The following is a 23,293-nucleotide window of genomic DNA, read 5'->3' on the forward strand; positions in this document are numbered from 1 at the left end:
GGGAGCTGGCTGTGAGGAGCCCAGCCTGGGCATGGAGCCCCCCCGACTGCTCCCCAAATTATCCCTTAAGTGCTCCTTTAAGCTTCTTTGGAAATGCTGCCTGCTCGCTGGAGAAACGCAATTAGGCCTCAATTGCGGGTGATGTTCACACGTTATGGATCATCCTTAAAAACGACAGGAGAACGGAGCGCTCCGGATTCCTCGTGCCAGCTCCCTCTCCGTCATTCCAGGAACTGCCAGACTCCGGTTCTGCACTCCCTTTCCCTGCCCCCTGAGCCATGGGATCACAGGCAGCACCTCCAGTGACTCGCAGAATCCTAGAGGGATTGGAAGGGAGCTTAAAGACCATGCCAAGGGCAGGTCTTCCACCAGACCGGTGCTCCAAGCCTTCCTCCTGAAGGAAGGAGCACTTCCTCCCCACTTTGTGGCCTTGTGCTCTGTTGGCCTTTTGGGGCTCAGATGTCACTGGGCAGCCAGAGCAACCTCTGAGCCCGGGGGATGAAAGGCTGTGTGTGCTGGAGATGATCCCTCTCTGGACAGACAATCCATCTCCACACAGCCACAGAAAGGATGCTCATCAGCCAGGCCAATGGACTCAAATTAAATAACCTTTTCCTGGCACTTACTGCTGAGCACAAATTTAGCAGGAAAACAAAAGGCAGTTTTTAGACCTGATCCAAATTTGCAAATCCCTGTGCTCTACAGGCAGAAGTAGAACCTGCTCCTAAGGGCTTGAAATGCTGACTGACAACCAAACCCCTTGCCCAGGCTGTGCTGCTGGAGACAAGTACTTCCACACAGCACGGGAGACAGTGCAGCCCATACATTCTTGGGAATTGGCTCATGGAAACAAAAAGAAACACGGCCAAGCAGGAAAGCAGGTGGAGAGCGAGCCCTTCAGAAAGAGGGAGGGAAGGAAAAGTGCTTCCAAAATGTCGGAGATTGCTTTGGATTCAAACATGACATTGCTCAAGTTCTGCCAAACAGGCTCACACAGCCAAATCCCCACTCAAAGGTAAAACAGCAAAGCTTGGACTGAGATTCCAGAAGAAAAGAAGCACCATCACTGCTCTCCTCCACAGTTCCCACCTTCCATTGTGTTGGATTTGCATCCCGCTCTCTCCCCCGTCACAACCCAGTCACAGGAGCTCACTAATGGATCGGCTTAAGTGTCCAACATCTCCAATCCCTGCTCTAGAAAATAATCAATCAAGCACTTAATTAATAACATCAGCAAGGAGCTGCCCAGAGACTGCTAACATGAAACAGAATAAATTATCCATCACAGGTGGGATCCCATACCAGGACAAATCCCCAATTCACCTTCTTCTCCAGACTCTTTGTAACTCACCCCAGCCTGACACCAGAGGCGCAGAGAGAACTTCAAACACCAGCAAAAAGGGCTCTTACAAAGACACACAGCTTAGTTATTTCCTCAAAAGAACTTTAATTGGAATTCCATCCTTATGGCAAATGACACACAGTAGGAGTATCCGAATTTGCCGCGTTACATCACATGGAAGTCCTTGGTCAATCTGAAATGCATATGTTGGGCTAAAAGCAAGTATCTGTACACATCTGGCATTGACAAAATCAAAGGAGCTGCTCTGACTTGCAGCTTACACTTCAAGGTGATCCCCAGCTCTCTGGGCGTGGTGGGAAGGGAGAATTCACTGAGCTTTTAGGCAGTCCTAGGGAAACCCTGGCCCCACTGAACTCAGCTGTGCCATCCTCCTTCTCCAGGGGACAGCAGGAGGCCAGCTCTGACACCATCCACACCCCTTTGGTGTCACAGCACCTTTTGGAAGCTCCCACCTTCTCTGAAATGCAGCAAGGACCGAGGGACAGGTTAAAAAGAAACTCAAAAGAGAAAAATTCACTCAGTAATAAAAAAACAAGCCAAACTGCAGAGTGTTAAAGCAGGAAAACAAGCTCACCCCTTTACTTCCCATTTCTTCCCTCAGGACACCACAGGCTGCTCCTAACTCCTCAATTTCCAGTCGATACCCTGAGGCCAGAGCTCCACAGTGCTGGGAGCTCTGGTGGGCAGATCCCCTGCCCAGCTCACTCCTAGGGCAGGAGGACAGTGACCCCCTGCCACCCCAGAGTCCCCCACGGCTCAGCCCAGCCCGAGGACTGACTCTCACCAAACCCAGGGATGCAGCTGCCTCAGGAGCCCAGGCTCGCTCCCCACTGCCTGCCCTCTGCCAGGGGTATGTGCACAGCCCCACTCGGGACTGCAGAGCTGCAGGAGTGTCACAGCCCAGCTGGATGCTGTCCAGGGACACTGAGGCAGCAGCACCGAGGTTCCCAGTCTGCCAGGGGCACTCGGAACACCTACGGGGCAGGGTGAGCTGCAAACTGAGCTGGACACAGCCCTGAGGAGGGCTCGGGAAGGCACGTGCACCACGGATTCGTCTCTTCCCAGGGCACACACTCGCCCAACCCGCTGGGCCTTGGCCTGGGAGATGAGGAACTCCTCAGAAACCTTGAGGAAAACTATCCTCTGACAGCAAACAGCTCTGTGAGGCAGGCTCCATCTGCTAAAAGCTGGAAAATTAAGTGATTTCTACATGATGGTGTAATAGCAGCAACAGAGTAATTATCCCACTTGTGGTTAGAACACTCAAAAGTGAATTTTAAGTACCTTTTATTACTGGGGACAAATGTAATGCCTCAGAATCAGTGCCAGCTAGTATTTTCAGGACTCTCTCCAGTATGAAAATGAAAAGCCATCTGTATTTATAATACCACAAAGTTCATACGATGTGAACCTTTGCTTTCCACACTTGTAAATGTGGTGGTCACAGCCTGGACTGCCTGAAGGTCCACGTTCCCTCCAGCTGTGAGGAAACAGGAGTGAGTAGGAAGATTTGACAGACCAGATTGTTTTCCACTGATCCCTAAGAGGAGTGCAACAGAGAAAGTTCTTTGTCCAAGGACAGACGTAAGGCCAGTGCTCCCAGACATATTGGACATTTGTGCTCCTTTTTCCTGCCCAGGCAGTGAGCAGAGCCCAGGGGGAGGGAGAGGAGGGAGAAGAGAAGCTTCTGGCTCCCTGCCCCTGAAACAGGCACAGGCATGAAGGGTCAAGGAAGACTTCTTTCTGTGGGGAGCAGGGTGCTGCAGGAGGTTCTGGCACTGAAGGAATCTCAGTCTCTCTCACCCTGGGAAGCAGGTATGGCAGTGGAGCAAGCAACTCTCCAGAGGTATTAGGGATTTACAGGTGCTCAACAGGGGATCCATCCGTTCCTTTAGTATCCCATCCTTAACTCCAACAACAAAATAGAATGAGACAAACCCCTGATATAGCACAAGAGGCCTCTTCTCTCTTTCAACACCCTGTTCTCAAAAGACCAGAGGTCCAAACTGCCTCATGCTCACCTGAGGAGGTCAGCCTGGCTGAGCAGCACTGCATCTGCTTCTCAGCCACCAGCAATTCCCAGGAACCAGCCTGCAGTGCACAGCTCCTGGCATTTCAGTGCTAAGGACATCAAGTAAACGTGTGCCCGAGGAGGTGCCAGCGGGGCTGCCGCACGCAGGGCTCAGTGCCACTGCCACAGCTTCGCTCCCACCCCGCCGGGCAGGAGGGGACCCTGTGCCTCCCGGGGGCACAGCCAGTGCCAGTCCCTGCCCAGCATGGCCCCATGTGGGCTGGCAGCCTTTCAGGAGAGCCCAGCTCAGGGCTGCTTGTTCTCAGGCATCTGCAATGTGAAACTCCAAATTATTCCTGACTGATCGTCTCTGTCTAAGTAACAGCAATTGAGCCAGAGCAATCCTACCTATGGCACTGCATAGGTATCCCACAAAACCACAGTACTGTGGCACAGTAGAAAGCACAGAGTGGATCTATAAACCTCCTGGAGAACAAGCCTGACTTCCTAAATTTACTTCACCAAACAGAAAAAGCCCTTATTTAATAAAAATACAAGAATGTAAAAAGCCATTCTGCTTAACAGATAAGCCAACATGTTTCCACATGTGCACCTGCTAGACTTGAAAGAGGCAGTTTCAATGGAGCAAATTCTCCAGTATCACCCAAGCAGGCTAATTCCTTTCAATTTATGCTCTTTAAATACTTTCCCGCAGATAATGAAAATGTTTTTCCTAGAAAATGTAAACAAGTTTTGTGCGTTCTACTATCCCACCTAAGCTCTCATGGGAAATTTCTGGCAGGAGAAAACCAAAACAAAATGAAGCCTTATCTTTATGCTCTAAAAAAAAAAAAATATATATATACACACACATACACACCTTATTAAAAAGCATTAGAAGTAACTTGATCTACAAAGTCACCAAAGCCAGCTGTAAAGTCCCTCTCGGAACAGACAACAGACTGTGCTGGTCAGAGTGCACCTTAAGCAAAACCAAAATATGTGTACTTTTGACCTGGCAAGTTAATGAACTGGTGACCACCCTGCATACAAATAAATCCCTGCATAGCAACAGAACCTAATTGTAAAAAAAGCTGTGTAGGGTTTTCAGTGCGTCCTGCTGGGCTCACACTCCGTCCCACTGGGGTCGGACGACGAGAGATCTCCTCACACCTGACAGGATGAATGCCCTTATTTCCCTACCTCCTACAACTCCTCTCAAAGAAAGAAAACATCAGGAGAAGTGCCCCAAGGCTGTGCCGGAGCGGCTGGGCCCGGTCCCGCCCGGGGCAGCGGCTCCCCCGGCTCACAGCGGCTGGCTGCTGAAGAACGCCTTGGCCTCCCTGCACACGGGGTTGACGCAGAGCGGGCAGCACAGCGTCAGCTGGCGGGAGCACACCTCGTTGGACTGCAGGTGGGAGCACACCAGGTCTGCCAGGGCCTGCAGGGAGGGTGGGAAAGGTCAGAGGGAGCAGATCCAGCTGTGTGATTCCCCCCCACGCCGCCCCAACCTGCACCCCGCGCCCCTGCTGACAGAACCACGGACTGTGGTACAATGAACGCTCTGTGCTGGGCAGATTAGGTACAAGGGGCTCCGTTTCTGCTCTTAAAATACCTGAAAACTACCTCAAAACACCCACACTCAGCAGGAAACACAACTGCAAACCTTTACTGCAATGTAGCAGATACCTTGGAGAACAGTGGATTTCCATTGAGAGACTCCGCTCTTCTGATGTTTTCAACTCCACACTGAATCAAAAATAAGGAGGAAAAGGTTAAACCTGTTAATCTGATCCTTTACTGGATGGCCTTCAAAATCTTCCCTTCATTCAAAAGCCGCCCCGAAATTAAATGCAGTATCATGGTTCTCAGTACAGCAAAAGTTACTATGGGGCAACATTACATTTTGCTGCCAAAAATAATTAATTGCTTTTGAGCAATATTTGTAATGGTTTAAAGATCTAAATCTAGAAAGACAAACTCCCACTTGTTTTGTGGTTAAACCAGTTTAGATTAATTTTTGATTTACAGGAAAATAAAGCTAATATTGCAAGAAGCAACTACAAAGCAAACTGCAACCCAGGAGAAATAATTTCAGAGCAGCACTACACAAACAGGGACCAAACCCACAGAGCACTCACCTCGTTGGCTAAAACCTGGGCATACTCGATGTCCAGTTCATACAGTGTCTCAATGTGGTCACTGGTAAATGCTATTGGGACCAGCAACATGTTCTTCTTTCCTCGCTGGCACAGGCCTTTAATGGTCTCGTCTGTCTGGGGACCAAGCCAGGGCATTGGTCCAACCTGGAAAAAACACTCTGTAAGTCATTCTTACAAAGAACACCCAACATTTCCTTAGGAAGGATGACAGAGCAGGTTATGGATGGGATAGAAATAGTTATTTTTATTTCCCTGCTTCTGGTTGTACTTCTCACTTTCTGCACTGAATGTTTAATGAAGACACACTTCCCACCATTACATCTCAAAGGAAAGAACCTGGGCTGGCCTGAACAAGACTGAACAACTGAAAATGTAAGTAAAGCTGTATTTTTTTTCAGTCCAGTAAGACCCTGCACAGGCTTCACCTGCTCAGCTTCCCAGAGCCCTTACCTTGGACTGCCACACAAGCCTGTAAGGGTTGGAGTAGTTGAGCTTCTCCATGACCCTCTGGACAGTAGCTCCCACTTCCTGAGGGTAGGGATCCCCACGGTTCACCACCTGCACCACAAGCACAGCACACCTCTGGCATCAGTGAACACTGGGAAGGACCAGATTTGCCTGGCCCTTGCACAGCTGTGTGCCCACACCCTGCCCTGAGGTAACTCACAGACATGGGCAGCGAGTGGGCTGAGAAGAGGATGACCACCTCTTTCCTTTTGTCTGCTGGGAACAGGTTCAGCTCCTTCTGGATGTGATCAGCAAAGCACTGCTCAGGGAAACGGAAACGAGGACCTGAGCGGGGAACACCAGAGGCATCCCTGCCCACAGTGATGCAGAGAGGCAGCTCCCATGTCCATGCTGCCTTAAGAGCTCCCAAATTCCCTCAGTGTGCACAACACTCAGGGAGTGTGTCCTGGGAGCATCACCAGCACAGGCAGCTCCACCCCACCTGCCTTCAGTGCTTTTTCCACCTGCTCAGCACACCACAGAAACTGCAAACCCACACAGAAGGAGAAGCTCCCTCATACAGACCAAAGAGCCATTTTCTCTGGACAGAGAGCAGCACAAAGGCCTCCCTTCATTGCTCCTGCCACAGCCAGGAATTACTCTGTGCTGCGGAGGGCAATCTGACAAACCAGCACAATGTCTGTGCGTGCTGATCACAGATCTGCTCTGAGCAGGAATTTGGACTAATGGCCTGTAGAGGCTCCTTCCAGCCACCACCATTAGGGTGACATCACCCAGCTTTTAAAACAGGATGTGTACAGTGGTCGCTTTCACACATTATCTTGCCAAAGCATGGGGTATGAAATAACCCTCCTTCTCCTGTAATTTCAGACACGGTAGACAAGACTCATTTCATCACAGAACCAAAATGCACCCTCAGATTGAAGCCTTCCTGTTATCCTTCCTCAGTATTATGTCTATAATTCTAAAAGAAAATATATAAACCTCAAAGCCTTCAGATCCACACCTGAATGAGAAGGGGATGGGTGGGCCATCGGTCAATTATGCTCCACTTCATCTTCGGCTTCTCCCCTTTCTGGTTATAGTAGCGATAAATGGCATTTAAACTGCTTCCTGAAATAGAGAATTAACAACACAAGTTCAGCCAGGCCACCAGCAAGCTGTCAGATTGGAACAGCTTGGCAGCAAGCGATTATCACACTTTAAAATGCTCCATAATTAAAACACAACCATAAATCAGAGCTGAGTCTCCAGTGGGAACAATTCTATCCCCGATATATATATACATATATGTACACACATATATCACACAATGCACTGGTCTGCTCAGAGCTCCCATGATTTATCCCCACTCGCAGCACCTCTGCCCTGCCCAGTGCTCACCCGTGGTGGAGCAGCTGTACTGGGGGTACTGGGTGAAGGCGATGGCCCTCTGGATGCCATCCCTCTCCATCTCCTCGATGGCCTCCTCCGTCAGGGGGTGCACGTAGCGGAAGCCGATGTAATACTTGTGAGGCGCTGCCGGCGCCAGCACCGGGACAGGGATTGCAGGAAAAGGTGAGAATTCACAAAAACACATCGTTAGGTGTAAAACAGACATCAACAGGCAGGCTGACACTGCTGACACAAACTCGCTGATCCTTTTCTGGGTACTTCTGGAAAGCTCTGTCATGTAAGCCCTTTCTTTGGCCAAGCGTATTTCTGGTACCTCACTTGGCTGTGATTAGAATTTCCAAGTGATTTATATTATGGTTTGCTTCTGCGGGAACACCACTTGCCTGCTTCTCCTGCATTTAGCAGAGGCACGGTTCCCAGCCTGGACAGAGCCCCGGTGTCTCACCAGGCAAATCCTGATCTAAAGACATAAAAGGTAAAAAAGTGTCGCTACGAGAAGCCAAATGAACAGCCCGATGCCCTCACAGCCCACAGCTCCAGCTGCCCTCCCTGCCCAGCACACCTGCTCCGATGGCACCCAAACCCCAAGGGGCAGCAGAGCAGTGAATCGGGGACACGTGCTCTCCCATCCTGATTTTGGAGGGCTTTTATAAAAAGCTTCTGGGCTTTAACACCTAATTCTGGCAGCAATATGATCCTCCCCGAGACCATCTCGGGTTCCTCCATTTTTTATCTCTAATCTTTCGGGTGTCAGCTTTGGGAGCACGGCTTGGTTAGGGGATGGGAAGCAGGCAGGGGAGGTTTACTGCTTTGTTTTGTGTAAGTGGAGGACAGAGGTTCTTAGGAGAACAAAAGCAAAGTTTCTTTTTCAGGGTTTCTGGGTCAGTGGCTCTGAAACAACGTTTAGCAGGTCTCTGAAGGAAGCAGATGTCCCGTGCTTGGACTCCACTCCATACATTTATGCAGGATTCGGAAAACAGGTTTAGTCATCCCCAGTTCCCTGCAGGAGGCAGGAGAGCTCCCAGCTGGGAGCAGCAGCAAATAAAGACCCAACTACAGGAGCCCTGGAGCCAGTAAGCTCATTAACATCTTTGAGTGGCATTAAAGACAAAAGTCTGACTAACCCCGGCAGGGATGTAGGAGTTTAACCTGGGAAAGGACATTCTGGGAAGAGCACAGCCAGCCTGGAAGGAATATCCTCGCAGTGTCAGGTCTGTTCGGGACCATGGGCAGCAAAGAGAGGTGTTGGTGTCTGTGCACAGGCTGTTTAAATAATAGTGCTGTCCTGTCCTGATCTTGGCTTGGACAGAGTCAGTTCCCCTCCCAGCAGCTGGTACAAAGCTGTGCCTGGATTTAGGATGAGAGCATTGCTGCTGACACACTGAGGTTTCACTTGCTGCCCACACCTGATCAAGGCAAAATGACCCTAAAAGTATTTATTTTTGCCACATTTCACATGGTGCCAGCACCTCCTGCCAGTTACTCATTCAGAGGGCTCAGCACTCCCAAAGTGCTACCTGTGAGCACACCATATTCTCAAATGCTGTCTGCAAGCACATCCAACACGTCCACACCGTTCTGAAGGAACACAGTGCTCTGCACGGTCACTTGGGATGCTGAAGGAAATGGTTGGCAGTGCTCAGCACATTCTATTGTTAAACTGCAGCTGTTGTCAGGTAGAAAAGAAGCCTCCAAGGGACTTATCAGGTAGGCGAGGTGCCCAGAGAAGGGTGTGACTGCACAGAGAGTGGTCACCACACAAAAGCAAGTGGGAGCGGGACACTGGGGAAAGCAGATAAACTTTCCAAGCCTTATCTGCAGAACCTGCTGCAAGGCTGACCCTTCAGGGCTCCTGTCCAAGAGCACTCCTGCCTCAGATGACACAGCAGGCCTCAGGCTCTGTACCTGCAGGCACCACAGCTCAAATTAAGCTAGGCAGTCACATCTGTGCAGAAAGGACTGAACCTCACCTGAGTGAAGACTCCAGTGACACGCCACCTTCTGAACGGATGAAATAAATTTGGCTCTAGCCTTCCAAGAACAGTGCTTTTAACCTGCCAAACCCTTTTAGCAGTCCTTTTCCTCCAGCCTTTTTCTAGCCAAGCCTGAGGCAGGTGCCACAAAGAGCTACAAAACAGCCCTGCATGGAAGGACATTGACAGAAGCACCTGCACCCATTTCCCACCACAGTCACGCTACCAGGCAGCGTGGCACAGGCTATCCCATACCAGTTAGCACTCCCTGCTGGGAGGGATTCTGTGACACAGAGACAGGGGAAGGAGGCTGTATTCATGTTTGAAGTTTTCTCACCATGAAGGACTGGCAGAGAGAGCATCTCCTTCCATGCCAGCCAAACTGCCCAGCCTTATCTCCTGCTGTGTCCCTGGGTGTGGCTCGCTGCTATCCTCAGCCGTGCCCTGCACTGCTCATCTACAAAGCCTTGTCTTTTCTCCAGCTGTCCTCCTTTCAGCCCTGCGGCAGCTGCTGACAACACCACTCTGAACACCCCCCTCCCATACCTGCCTCAGTGGTTCACATGAAACACATTCCCCTTTCTTCCCCTCTAAGCCTCAGCCACTTGACTTCAGTGCAGGCTTCCTCAGGCTCAAGCAGGGCAAGGCACGATGCCTGGCAGTGCCACACACCAAGGGACACTCCTGGCACCTGCCTTTGGACACCTGAAAATAACACACTTAGTCCACCACAGCCATCTATCTTCCCATGATCACAGGAGAGACAGAGGTGGCTCCCCAAGCCCAGCCTTCCATAACAACCTTACAATGCATGGAATCCCTTCTGCACTATCTTTGCCATGACTTCCCGGCAGGGAGGAAATCCACACCACCCCACAAGGAAAACCAAGAAGGCAAAGCTGCTTTTCAAGCAAACGGTTCCAAGACGGAGCAAAAGCAGCCCGTGGGAGGCTGAGCAGAGCAGTACCAGTGCGAGGAGACATGCTGTCCAGCAGCTTCACCATGCCCTCTCCCTGCACCGCCGTCCACTTCTTGATGGGGGAGCCCCCGCCGATCCTGCTGTACTGCTCCTGGATCTTCGGGGTGCGGCGCTTGGCGATGAGCGGAGCCAGTTTACTGCAGCATTGGAGAGGGACGTGTTAGCAGCACAGCAGAGCCACCCCCTCCCCAGAGCTCTGCTGCAGCACCTTTTCCCCGGCCATCTGGGCAAATTACAGCAAAGCAGCGTGCCTTGTTTCATGTTCCATTCCACCACCCTTCCCACACCCCAGTCTGCAGCTAAAAGAGAGCAGCCACGGCACGCCTAATCCAGAGGCTTCCAGCACTGTCCCTTGCACTGACTGCTCCCAGGATGAAGCAGTCTTAGGGAGTGCTGCTCTCCACCTGCAGCTCAGACAGCAACACCCAACACTGCCTGTAGCACAGGAGATGCCAGTGCCCCTCACTTTTGAACTGGAAGGGTCATCAGATCTCTGTCCAGGAAGAGACGCAGCAGGAAATCGTGGACGTCATCCAGCCGCTCCGGGCCTCCCATGTTCAACATCAAGATTCCCGTTTTAGGTTTCCTAGGGAAGCAAGAGGTATTTCAAACCCTAATGACCCACTGCTTTTATCTTTATTATGATGACAAAACAATCGGCTCATCCTCCCACATTCACCTTTCTATCCCAAGGCTCCTCCTGCTTATGTAAACACTTGCGCTAGGAACAGGAATGGCCAGACACAAGTATCTACATGACCTTTGCTTTTTAAAAAAGTAACCACTTTGTAGCACAAACTTTAGGTGGAGACACACTAAGAAAGCTGTCTCGCAGCCGCTGGCTCTAAGGGAGGTTATAAAACCGGATCTCAGCTGCGCAATCAAACCAAACCAAGCAGCAGCTTCCCTGGAAAGCAGATGAGCCACTCACACAAGTCTCTCTTCACTACTGTGGGGACACATCTCATCTCCTGCAGCAGTGACAGCAGCAAGAAGCCCTTCTACACACAAATTCATTGTAGGGCCAGTTGTGTTTGGATTGGGTTTTTCCAGAATGGATTTTCTATCCGGGTGGCACACTGTTGTAAGGATAACGTCCCACATGGCACAGCAGCACAGATGGTGGTATCAGCATTTACAGAACGGCTGCTGATCACAACTCTCACCCAATTTCCCCATGGAACTGTTTCCCCTGCCCAAGGGAGCCCACAGACCAGGACCTCACTTCCCCAGCAGATGATGGTTCAGGTTGCACAGGGAGCTTTGCCCTTTAGTCAAAGCTAGTCTCACAACAGGGCACTGAGGGGAGCCCAGGCCTGCCCCGATGTTTCGGGACCTCAGCTTCCATTCCCTTTCTGCCGGAGCGTGTCTCAGAAGGCTGCTGAAAGAAACCCAGGCAGCAGGAACCAGAACTTGAAACAATAATGGTAAGGAGGCTGCCCTTGCCCGCAGCACACGAGCCGGTGGGTGCAGGCAGGCAGATAAGCAATCTCGCACGGGCAGAGCGGAGCCAGCCCCGCGGCCGCTATCGGGGACAGGCACCGGGCACGGCCCCGGCGCACACCCACCGCTCCTGGGGCTGGACCTGCGGCTTGGCGCTCTCCGTCACCGCGGCCGCCGTGGCCTGGCCTCTCCATCGCAGCGGCACCCGCAGCTGGCTGCGGCTCCTCAGCACTGCGGAGAGACAACACAGAGCTCAGCTGCTGCTGAGGGGACACGGCAGCTGATCCCCGCAGCACGCACCGCAAACGCGGCCAGCACGGCGAGCTCCGGCTCCTGCAGCCAAAGCGAGTCAGGGAGTCACAAGCTTCTGCCTTGCTCTGAACACTCTGTACTTACAGCTCTGCAGCTACCAGGCAGCAACCAAAACCCGAACCAAAGCCTTGCTAGTCTGAGTTCCAACCATAACTCCAAAATAACTGGTGACAACAGAGCAGAAACAAAGGGCTGACCCTGAGGATTGAGTGTCAGACTGTGTCACTCCTCGTGGGTCAGACACACCTGGGCTAACCCCAGACAAGGGCAGGATTTCCACATGTCTACAATGTAGGTTAGACATCTGCTCCTCTTTGAACACCGAGCAGCAACTCCAGAATCCATTTCCCTGGAGATTTGGGCCACCTTCTTTCTCACTACCCAGCCAGGTGAGGCTATTAATCTGGATTTCAGCATCACACAAACTCCAGGATTTCACAAGTCTGTGCACATCCACCTCCCTCTGCAGCTCTCCTGGAGCCCGTTTAGCCACTGGAAAGGGCTCTGAGCTCTCCCTGGATCCTTCTCTTCTCCAGGCTAAACACCCACAGCTCTCCCAGGCTGCCTCCAGAGCAGAGGGGCTCCAGCCCTGGAACATCTCTGTGGCCTTCTCTGGATTCACTCCAGCATCTCCACATCGTTATGTCAGGGGCCCTGCAGCTGAACACAATTAGATTATCCTTAAGGTTCCTTTCAGCCTATTCCATACAATTCCATGCTGGTTACAGCCTGCCTTTCCAAAGGCACACTTCGTACTCCTCAGGAGTTCATCATCATTACATGGTATTCTTTTAGCACAAAAATAGCGTGAATTGCTCATGGAGGAAAAAAAAAAAAAGAAGGTTAAATCCTGCATCCCTGTCTCTCCGGCAATTGTTCAGTGCGACATTTCCCCTGTCAGACCACAGGAGCTCAGCAGCAATTGAGCCCCAACAGCACAGAACTCCTCAGCAGCCAACCCACCTGCTGGGAAGAGCATCTTACAGCTCACAGTTCTCTAATAACCTCCTGAACAGACACTGAACAGCCTCAAAACCTGCTGAAATCAATGGCAATGAAATGCATCCTGCAAATCCAGCCTCTTACTCGGGATTACGAGTGCGTAGCTGTGGATGCCTGCGTCTGCACTGATACAAAAGGCTGCAAACTAAAGCACTTCAAGCATCGCTGATGCCTGAAAGGTCCTTTTCAAATAATCCTTTTTTACTTCCAGTTCTTGGGTTATTACTTTCTGAGGTGCTGGCACTATATGCCAATTACAGAAAACAATAAAAAAGAAAGCTTCAATGGCTGCATTGATACTTCTGCATTGTAAGAACTTTTGTTCTTGGCCCAGAGTGTGGCTGGGCACTGACAAGGCTCCCCAGGGAACAGTCACAGCCCCAAGGCTGCCAGAGCTCCAGGAGCACTTGGATAACACTCTCGGGCACAGGATAAGATTGCTGGGGTGTCCTGTGCAGGGCCAGGAGTTGATCAATGACCAGGAGTCCCTCCCAACTCAGGACATTCTGCCACTGTCTGACTTAGAGTGAGGTTTATGGCACGTTTCCACCTGCATCATGAAGGGCAGACACAGTGCAGAACGAGACACGCAAGGAGGATGATCCCGGCTGGATGAAGCATCGGTAAAAGCGTTCTCTCCTATGTTTTAGAAGCGCCGCGGCCGGGCTGGCGGAGCAGGGGCGCGCGCGCTCCGCTGGCAGCGCCCTCAGCGCAGCGCCCGCAGCGCAGAGCCCGCAGCGCAGAGCCCTCAGCGCAGCGCCCTCAGCTTAACGCCCTCAGAGCCCTCAGCGCAGCGCCCTCAGAGCCCTCAGAGCCCTCAGCGCCCTCAGCGCAGCGCCCTCAGCGCCCTCAGCGCAGCGCCCTCAGAGCCCTCAGCGCCCTCAGCGCAGCGCCCTCAGCGCAGCGGCGGGAAGCCGCCATCACCGCGCGCGGCCCTCCCGCAGCCCCGGTAAGCCCGCCGGCCCCGCCGGTCGCACGGCCCCAGCGCCGTCAGCGTTATGAAAGGCGCCTCTCGGGCGTTGTGTAACGCGGGGCGGCGGCGGCGCCGCCGCGCTCCCGCCCGCGCGGTCCCCGCGGTGTCCGGTCGGCCTTCAGGCCGCCCGCCGCCCCCCGTTCCCGCCATCGCGGCGGCGCCCTCACACTCACGGTGACGCCCGGCGGCGGCGGCGGCGGCGGCCATCTTGGCCGCCCGCATTCCCTCAGACAGCGCTGCCACCGCCCCTCGCCTCACACCGCCCCCGGTACCGCCCCGGTACCGCCCCGGTACCGCCCCGGCACCGGGGGCGGTCCTGCGGCGGTGTCCCGCAAGCGGCGCTGCCCTGGACCCCCCCCTCCGCAGCCCCCGGGGACTCCTACGGAGTGAAGGCAAGTGATCCCCGCTTTGAAGTGACGCTCTAAACTGCTAAAAGTTTTAAAACTACAAAATCTTATAAAAAGAGATTTTAAATGTTATTTAAAACGCTTTAAAAAATGCTTTAAATGATAAAAAATGTTGGGGACTTTCTCAGCACGCACCTCATGAGAGATGAGGGTTCGGTTCTGCACCCCGTCACACAACTGGTGCAGGAGCACGGAGCTCACCTGGTAACCTCCATTCCGGGTAGGAATTCAGCCTCTGGAATTCAGGCACTGGAGACAGTTGCCCAGGGAGGTGGCGGAGTCACCATCCCTGGAGGTGTTTCAAAGGTATCTGCATCTGGCACTGGGTGATGCGGTTTGGTGGTTTAGGAATTCCAGAGGTAGTGCTCGGTTGGTGGTTGCACTTGATGATTCTACGATAATAATACTGCGATTTAAACACAAAGGAACAAACACCACAGCGCTTACCCTGCACATGTGGGTGGCTTGCATCCCCGTCTCAGCAGGCCAAGGGCAGAGCCAGCTCTTGGTGACAAAGGCTGGCAGAACTGTGTTCTCCTCAGAAGTGCCTTACAAAGCGGGGCCAGGTAATATTTAACACAGATAAATATAAAATAGTGCATGTAAGGAGTGGTAATCTAATCAAAGCTAAAGGATAGTTATGCCAAAGCCAGGGACATGGCTGAAAGGTCCTGAAACCAGTGCTGGCAGCCCAGTTTACCAGTTCCTAATCCATTTAACCGATCTGCCTGGAAACACTGTGAAAGAAAATGAAAGTGAGGATGAGGAGACTCAAGTTCTGATTACACATTTTTTTCTCTTCTGCAGGTTTTTCTCTTTCTAATAATAATAAAAAAAAAAGGCAGGTTCTCTTGTGCTCCAAGCAGCTGCAGCATCCTTCCCAGATCCCACCCCACCTCTCTGCACCAGCTCCTGTTGGGATTTGCACAGCAGCCTCTGGTAAGTTCCACAGCATCTTTCATCCGGGTCACCTTTTAAGCTCCTTATCTGATCTGCCTCTTCCATGAGCACTTCTTAAGTCCCCAGCCCTTTCTCTAGCAGCTCCCCTGATAAGGAAGCCTTTAACCTTTACAAAGCAGCTCAGCCCTGTCAGGTTTAAGGACTGAGAACTTGCCCCAAACACGGGATGTTTTTCAAGAAGCCTATTTTCCTGACACTTCTCCCTTCCCATCACTTCAGGCACTAAAAGGAAAGTATTTTATAAAGTCTTTACCTGGTGCCAGAAGTCCAGGCTGCTCCCCTCAGCACTGCTGCCTCTGCAACCTCAGTCAGCACCACATTGTTTCTCTCCAGCACATTTCACTGGGCAGCTGAAGTGGTCCCTCCAAATTAGAAAAATTCATGCTTTTAAGTTAATTAGTGGGGATTTTGTTTGGAAAGGGAAAAAAAGCTCACAATAGTTCTTGGGATATGTTTACTGCACTTGAAAATTCCCTTTTCCTGGGTTTTTGTCCACACTGTATCAAGCAGCAAGCTCCACAGACTCAGTAAAAGAACAGGCATTAATGTCAAGTATTATCTTGCACACCAGCTTCTGTTGCCATAATTTATTGGTTGCTGATTTAGACCAGTTTATATAACATGCAGACGAATAAAACCAATCACGTATTACAAAAATGTAGGTATCCACAGCTCAACAATTCCAGGAGTGAATGGCAAATCCAGCTCAAACCTCAGTGCAGGTGGTAAATGATGCACCTACCTTTACTTTTCTCTCTGGTAAAGGAATTGCTTTACGAATAGAAACGATACCGATGACTCAACACATGAAATATTTCATTATCCCTATTTGATAAGTTCCTTACAGTCAGGGAAGCTGCTCAGCTGCAGTAGCACAGGGACAGGGAGCTGCTCGATGAACACACTTCAGCGTGACATGGGAAAGCACTGCTGGGACTGCAGTCTGAAAACCCAGTGTGTTTCAGTTATGTTCCTCCGGGTCTCAGTCACTCATTTCTGGCTGCAAACAGGGAGCAAAAGGCACCACAACCCCCCATGCCCAGGAGCCATCAGGCACGTCCAGCTGGGTGTACATGGACCCACGGCAGCGCTGCATCCACAGCTCTTGGGAAAGGGAGCAAAGCCTACCTTGCCAGCCTCAGCCCTGCTGAGCAATAAATAATCTGAAAAAAACCCCAAAGCCCCAGACCCAACCCACCTCTCCCACAGTGGAGTTCTGTGCACTGTACTACACACCCTGCTACTGAATCAACTCAGAGAACCCCCATTAAAATCAGCAGGAACTAAAACCGTGCAGTGCTCAAGATACTTATTCCCATTTTTACCCTTTGTTCATGCCTCTCCGTAACATTCTCACAGGGTGCTCTTAGGGAATTTCAGGAGCTTGAACTCCTGACTTCCCCAACAGAAACCCCAAGAGAAAAGTGATTAAAATTAAAGCAAATTTAAAAATAAAATGATCAAATGCCCAGCATATTTTAAGTCACAGAATTTAAAAGCAGAAGTGTATCTTGTTTTCTAAATGCCAGCTTATCAAGATCTTTGTTTTGTGATGACTCAAGAGCATAAATGCACCTAAACAATTTTTCCAAGGCTTTTTCCAGTTAATTACTAGTATTTTGTTTTAAAAAAAGAAGTTTTGTTTGTTTCCTTTTCACATCCTAAAGTGGTATTTGAATTAGCAACAGGTTGCAGGAAGTCTTGTTGTCAGACAGGCTGTAGTACAGCAGCGTGTATCATTCTTTCCCAAGCATCAGCTGCTCAGTTTTCCAGGAATTTTTCCCAAGGACGACTAAGGTTTGCAGCGCTGGACAAAGCGTGGATAGAGACAGACATCTCGGATATGGTGTCTGTTCAGAATCCAGGTCAGGAACCGCTCCAATCCCAAACCGTATCCTCCATGAGGGCACGTACCGTATTTTCTCTGTGAAATCCAGGGAGGGCGTATTACACATTTTCTAGCAATTTGTAGCTGCAGTAATACCACCAGAAACAAAAGCTGCCAACCCCTGTAAGAGGGGAGAAGCCCCAGCTCCCGTCTGAGCCCTGCAGCATGGCTGCTGTACTGACCTGATCCGTGTACCAGTAGTAGGGTGTGGGATCGATGCCCTCTCTCTTGTAGCCCTCGAGCAGCTCCTCGCTGTCCCAAGTGCGCATGGAGCCGCCGACGATCTCGCCCACGTTGGGCATCAGCACATCCACCTGCAGCGCACACAGCACGGCCCCATTACGGCAACGCTGCCGCACAGGGAACGCGCACAGCCCGAGACAGTCGTGCCAAGGCACCCGGAGCAAAGCCTGGCAAGGATTCCCCAAGATGTTTCCCACAGCACTCGTGCCCTCCAACATCCCCACTGCTCCAAGCTACCCCAGCAGGTAAAATGACTCACAGACTCGGTGAGGCGCGAGTCGTCGCTGCAGCGCTGCATGTAGAAAGACTTGATCTCTGCAGGGAACCGGCACAGCAGAATGGGCTCGTTAATGGTGTCTGTCATCAGTCTCTCAGGAGCTTCGGGAATGTCCTAGGGTTAGAGCAGGCTTTATTCATACTCAGCGCCAAAACCATACCCATACCCAAGTCCCACGTGAAGCAGGCATGAAACAGGACAGTTTCAGACTGCTCATGTCCACACTTTCATCCTAATGTACCTAAATTCTTAAAACAAACTTATTTTAGAAGAAATAATAACCCACATGTCTGGGGGGAAAAAAAAATTGTTCAATTAAAATCTAAGTCTCCCCAATATATAAGACAGAAAGCCGAGGGGAAAAAAAATCCTGGCTAGGCTGTCAAGTTCTCCTGAGCTCCTTCAAACAAAGTGTCGCACATGCTGGAGAAGTGTGGCCAGGGAATTGATGACAGGTGACAACACAGGTTAATGTTAAAGGGCATCAGATCAAATCACAACCCACAGCTGCATTACTCCAGGTCCCAGCAGGACATACCTCCCCAAACTCATAGTAAGTGCCGTCTTCCTTCTTCACATCATGTTCCTTCAGCCACTCGATGGCTTCAGCATAGTTCATGCGTCGGAAGGGACGTCTGGGGGGCTGGAAACCCTGTGGATAAGAGCACAGACAGGTGGAGGAGCACCATTTTAAAAGGAGTATTTTTCTAGCTGATCAGCACATGACCTTTCCCACCTCCCAGATCATCAAATTATCACTTAAATGAACAAATCAAGCTCTGTACTACAAAGCTAGAAACAAACATAACCATCTCAAGCCCAGTAAATCTCATAGATCACCTAGGAGGAAAGATAGGAAGTCTTTCCAGAGCTTTAGGGCTCCATGTCCCAGGGGAGGAACTGAAACACCACTTGTTTCATCGCTCCCTCACGCTCCATCAGCAAGTACCAGCCAGTCAATATCCGATCTCTGGGATGGAGGGTTTTATTCCACTGGCACAGCAGACACTCCCATAAATCCTGGCACACTGCTGGTTTCTGGAGCACACTGTCAGGGAATATCTTCCCCCACAGTTCCCTGTTTTGGTCTTTACCAGCCTTGCAGTTCTTTCATTCTTATTATGTTTAATATTCTTCTTGCCATTACAAATAGTAAGTAAGCTCACTGCCATGCCCTGCATCTCCCAAAAGAATGTGCTGAGTAGGAAAGGCTTAAGATCCTATTTTCTTGGCTATTGCCATTGCTGCCTACCGGGTTGAGGTCGTACAGTAAGGTTGCTGCAGGTGATTTCAAGACTCTGTCTACGACATCACACACCAGATTCTCCAGACGGTCCAACAAATCCTCAAAACTTATAAAAGGACATTCAGCTTCAATGTGCGTGTACCTGAAACAAAGCCACATACAAACAACAGATTTTTAGCAATGAAACTAAATCATCTAAAAACCCACAACCCAAACACACACATTTGACCCCCTTTTACTCCCGCACTGTAAAGGAAATTTAACTGTTTAAAAAGAAACAAGGACAACTGTCCATACTCTGCCAGGTGCCTGCGGGTCCTGGACTGCTCAGCTCTGTAGGACTGAGCAATACAGAAGACATCTCCCAGAGCTGGTAGGCAGGTCTCCAGGTAGAGCTGGGATGACTGGGTCAGGTATGCCTCTTCACCGAAGTAATCCAGCTTGAACAGGGTGGAGCCTCCCTCCACCTGGGTCTGCACTAAGGTTGGTGGCGTGACCTGCAGGAGAACAGGGCTGTCACTGCTTGGGTGAAGAACTGAGGACATGGATGAGCCAGGGCACTAGAGCAGTCACCTGCTGACCAGGGAACACACACACTTACTTCATAATATCCGTTGGCAAAGAAGTGATCCCTGAAGGCCTGCACGACCATGGAGCGCACCTTGAAGATTTTGGACATGTTCTCACCTCGAATCATCATGTGCCTGTTGTTGAGCTGCACATCCACCTCTGAGTCCTCGTTGAGTAGATTGTCAGCCCCTCCTGCTGGGGCCAGGCCGATGAGCTCCCAGTAATCACAGCTCAGCTCGTGGCCTCCTGGAGCCTGCCAATGGGAGAGAAACAAACGCTGGGGAAAAAGTCCACTGCTTACCCCTTGGATGTCTTTTCACAAAAGCTCGGAGTGATGGAACAAGGGGGACCGGCTTCCCATGGACTGAGGGCAGGGGAGATGAGATATTAGGCATTCTTCCCTGTGAGGATGTGAGCCCTGGCACAGGCCGCCCCAGGAAGCTGTGGCTGCCTCACCCCTGCTAGTGTCCAAAGCCAGGCTGGACAGGGCTCAGAACCATCTGGGATAGCGGAAGATGCCCCTGCCCGTGGCAGGGGTGGCACTGGATGGGCTGCAAGGCCCTTCCAACCCAGTCTGTGACAGAGCTCTGCTCTCACTAGCTCCTGTGTGCATCACAGCCGCCTTCCACCCCTGACAATTGGCACTAGTAGTTCAGCCTGCAAGCTGAACTAAAACCATTTCAATTCATTGCACTTTTCTGAGTAGAAATGCAGATTTTCAAAGGCTAACCCACAGAGTATTACCCAAAGGTGATAGTGAGGGCTCACACTACCTAACCTTGGGTCGATCCTACAAACACACCTCAGTAAAAGAGATGTGAAAAAATTCTTAGCCCCACAAAATAAAAACTGAATAGACCTGTTAAGGAAAATGAAGCTATGCCATTTATTTAACATAGCTCTCCATGTTATAGTCTAGGAGCTGTCTGGCTCCTAGTGGAAAATCAGTGGAAGATCGTTTCAGGCAGAATGAGAACAGTCACACAGTTCACCTGTCTCACACTGGACAGCACAGCTTTGTTCTTTCTCTAGCCCTAATTCCCTCTGAAATAATCCAGTGATTCCTCCCACCTCTGCTTGTGCCTCCCTCAGGACACCAATGGCCCACGGGGGAGGAGGAGAAGCCACAGGAGCTCCTGTACCTGCTTGCCCTGGGGCAGGAGGTTCAGCGTGCCGTACACCACCACACTGCTCTCCGTGGACAGCACCAGCCCGTTGTAGCACTGGCACTGCAGCGAGACAAAGGCAGAGGTGAGCAAGTTTTCATTCCTAAAAGTTTTTCGTTTAGCATGCAGTCACTGCTAAACAGCTCCCGCACTGACAAACTGCAGTGGCAGGACACACGATTTAACAGTAACACAACTGAGACAGTAGACTGAGGAGAACTTAACAACACCTACATAAGAGAACACCAGATGAGGTATGAACTCTTCAATTCACGCCAGAACACAATCATCACAACCTACCAGCTCATCAGAAAGGACACACTGAAGAAACCCTGTGCCATCTCTCAGGACAATAAACATCAGATTTTTCCCTAGTTAAAGAGAGAAGGAATTTGGTTTCAGTATGAGCAGGTGCTGGTTAGCTCATCATTTGGCAGTTCTAGCTTAAAACACAGAAATTGAGGAAATTCTGCAGGACTAGCCTCCAAACTGAAAATCCCTTAGGATTTGAACTAAGAAATGTCTGTCCACACATTAGGGGGAACTGTCAGTGTTGCAGTGATCATTGAGATCAGCCAAAGAAGGCACCTAACTGGTTTAAAAATTTGAGACCAGGTGCTGTCAGACTCATTCTGTGTCCAAATTTTGAAGGCCACTCTATTTGTTCTATCTCCCTGCACGGGCTCAACAATGCTTGTGCTTTACCTTGCCTCCGTAATCTGTGGATCCAGCCAAAAATCTTCACTCTCTGCCCTCTGTAAGCCTCCAGGGCCTTGATCTTCACCTGTGAGGCAGAGAATAAAAGCCATTAAATAGGGGAGTGGCTCACCACCTCTTAGAGTTGATCCAGACCCCACCTCAGAGCAGCACAATCTCTGTGCTGGCCAGATGCCCTAGCACAGACTATGTGCCAAGGCACAGGATCATACTCACACATGTGGGCTCTGGAAGACTGGGATCATTCTTGATAACAACCTTCTTGGCTTCCTCCAAGTTCTTCTCTCTTCTCAAGAGATCTTCTGCCTGGTTTGAAAAAAGTAACTTATTAAATAGCTGTAACCAGGCCAGCTGTAAATAACATGTGAAACAACAGCACCAGTGAGGAACAACCTGCAGCTCTTTAGGAGGGGCAGGAATGATGGATGACACTGTAATGTCTTTGGAAAACAATAATGCTCTGCTCCTTCTGCAACCTACCTCCTTCTTCTCCTTAGCTTCATTTTTCATTTGCTCCCTGTGCCATAGCTTTTTGACATTCTTCATCTGTGATTTGGAAATGATGGCCCATCTCTAAAGAATTCAAGGAGAGACCAAAAGACAGCAGTTTATATTGTGTCCCTTCACACCAAGAAGCAGTAAATAAGTCCCACTAGGAAACCCTTCAATGCCACAGCACCTCATTTTCTTTTTGGGAATCCACATAAATTGTAGGAAATGGCTCTTTTCCTGCTGTCATCAACGCCTAAAAATGGGAGGGGAAATAACCAAAATGAGCCAAAAATCATCCTTATAGAGCCTGAGCAAGCACTTTGGTCCTGCTCAGGTTGCAAAAGCAAGTATGAAACTCACATTTAAAAACACAAGGGCTATCACTTGCCCCAAAACACATTCCACACTGCCAAACAAAGCATGTGTTTTCCACACTCACCTTCAACACAGTCTTGAATGGCTTCTTTTGCGTCCCATCACCCGTGGAGTCGTTGCCCTCTCGTTCAGACACATATAGCTCTTCTGGGATACATGACAAATACGAGCAATTACTTAAAAAAAAAATTATGAGAAGGAAACTGGACACACACGGATATGGCCCTGCTCACTGCAGGGGGCTGGACAGGGTGATCTTTAAAGACCTCTTCCAACCCAAGACTTTCTATTATACTAAATCTTGATGGTTATCAGCAGTGATAAACCTGCAAAGACACCAGCTGGTCAGTCAGAATAAGAATTATTTTATATATTTCATTTAAAAAGTCAGTCCATGCAGTGTGTTCGCTAAAATCTCAAGGGCTCCCGAGGTACCGAACCCTCGGGGGCCACGGGCTGCAGCTCGGGAACCGGGAGCAGCCCTTCCCGGGAAGAGCTCGGAGCAGGCAAGCAGGGAGATGGGGCCTGGGGAGCAGCCGGAGCAGCGCCCGGCTCGGCCATGGCCGGGAGCGACACGAGAAGCGCAGCGAAGCCTCCCGCGCTCGGGGAGGGCCCGGCCCGGCGGGCCCGGCGCTGCGGCCGCTCCCGGTGCGCGCCAGCCGCAGCGCCGCCGGGCCCGGGCCCCCGGCGCAGGCGGGTGCGAGGATGAGGGGGTGGGGGGCCGGAGCCCCGGGCTCTCACCGAGGGTCAGCGCCGCCGTCCTGCCCAGCACGTCCCCCGCCATGGCCGCGGCGCAGGAAGTGCATCACGGGCGGGCTGAGCCAAGCCGCGGTCGCCTTGCGTCAGCCAGCCGCCCGGCCCTGCCCTTCCG

General features: G+C 51.0%; 3 protein-coding genes across 13 annotated transcripts in view; 1 reads left to right on the forward strand and 2 right to left on the reverse strand.

Moving 5' to 3' along the window:
* Positions 1–1,423: 1,423 nt before the first annotated feature.
* LOC146763236 (ferrochelatase, mitochondrial) lies at positions 1,424–14,313 on the reverse strand. 8 transcript variants are annotated; one of them, XM_085571426.1, is made up of 11 exons: positions 14,255–14,313; positions 11,937–12,025; positions 10,818–10,937; positions 10,340–10,488; positions 7,388–7,522; positions 7,011–7,117; positions 6,204–6,302; positions 5,987–6,094; positions 5,516–5,680; positions 5,064–5,123; positions 1,424–4,815 (listed from the first exon to the last, which is right to left on the reverse strand). In XM_085571426.1, the coding sequence occupies exons 3-11, from the start codon at positions 10,913–10,915 to the stop codon at positions 4,681–4,683; spliced, it is 1,056 nt and encodes a 351-aa protein (XP_085427552.1). In that variant the 5' UTR covers positions 10,916–10,937; positions 11,937–12,025; positions 14,255–14,313; the 3' UTR covers positions 1,424–4,680. The 8 variants fall into 8 exon arrangements, with proteins under 8 accessions (XP_085427552.1, XP_085427548.1, XP_085427553.1 ...); XM_085571422.1 differs by having other exon boundaries at positions 11,920–12,025; XM_085571427.1 differs by having other exon boundaries at positions 14,249–14,313.
* Positions 14,314–14,373: 60 nt separating this feature from the next.
* The window catches only part of LOC146763237 (uncharacterized), a 40,236-nt gene continuing 31,316 nt past the window's right edge, over positions 14,374–23,293 (forward strand). For all 3 annotated transcript variants that reach the window (XR_014952682.1, XM_085571438.1, XM_085571439.1), the window contains exons 1-3: positions 14,374–14,473; positions 15,296–15,427; positions 20,765–20,923. The gene's annotated coding sequence lies outside the window, so the exon portion shown is untranslated. The remainder of the gene's footprint in view (positions 14,474–15,295; positions 15,428–20,764; positions 20,924–23,293) is intronic.
* On the reverse strand, positions 16,021–23,226 carry LOC146763238 (asparagine--tRNA ligase, cytoplasmic). 2 transcript variants are annotated; one of them, XM_085571411.1, is made up of 15 exons: positions 23,164–23,226; positions 22,487–22,569; positions 22,235–22,300; positions 22,036–22,128; positions 21,772–21,861; positions 21,544–21,622; positions 21,139–21,209; positions 20,815–20,901; positions 19,704–19,925; positions 19,400–19,599; positions 19,109–19,244; positions 18,395–18,508; positions 17,839–17,970; positions 17,519–17,650; positions 16,021–17,372 (listed from the first exon to the last, which is right to left on the reverse strand). In XM_085571411.1, exons 1-15 carry the CDS (start codon positions 23,204–23,206, stop codon positions 17,241–17,243), a joined length of 1,680 nt encoding a protein of 559 aa, XP_085427537.1. In that variant the 5' UTR covers positions 23,207–23,226; the 3' UTR covers positions 16,021–17,240. The 2 variants fall into 2 exon arrangements, with proteins under 2 accessions (XP_085427537.1, XP_085427538.1); XM_085571412.1 differs by having other exon boundaries at positions 22,487–22,748.

The sequence above is a fragment of the Lonchura striata genome, chromosome W (assembly GCF_050655825.1).
Source record: "Lonchura striata isolate lonStrDom1 chromosome W, ASM5065582v1, whole genome shotgun sequence".
Taxonomy (NCBI): domain Eukaryota; kingdom Metazoa; phylum Chordata; class Aves; order Passeriformes; family Estrildidae; genus Lonchura; species Lonchura striata.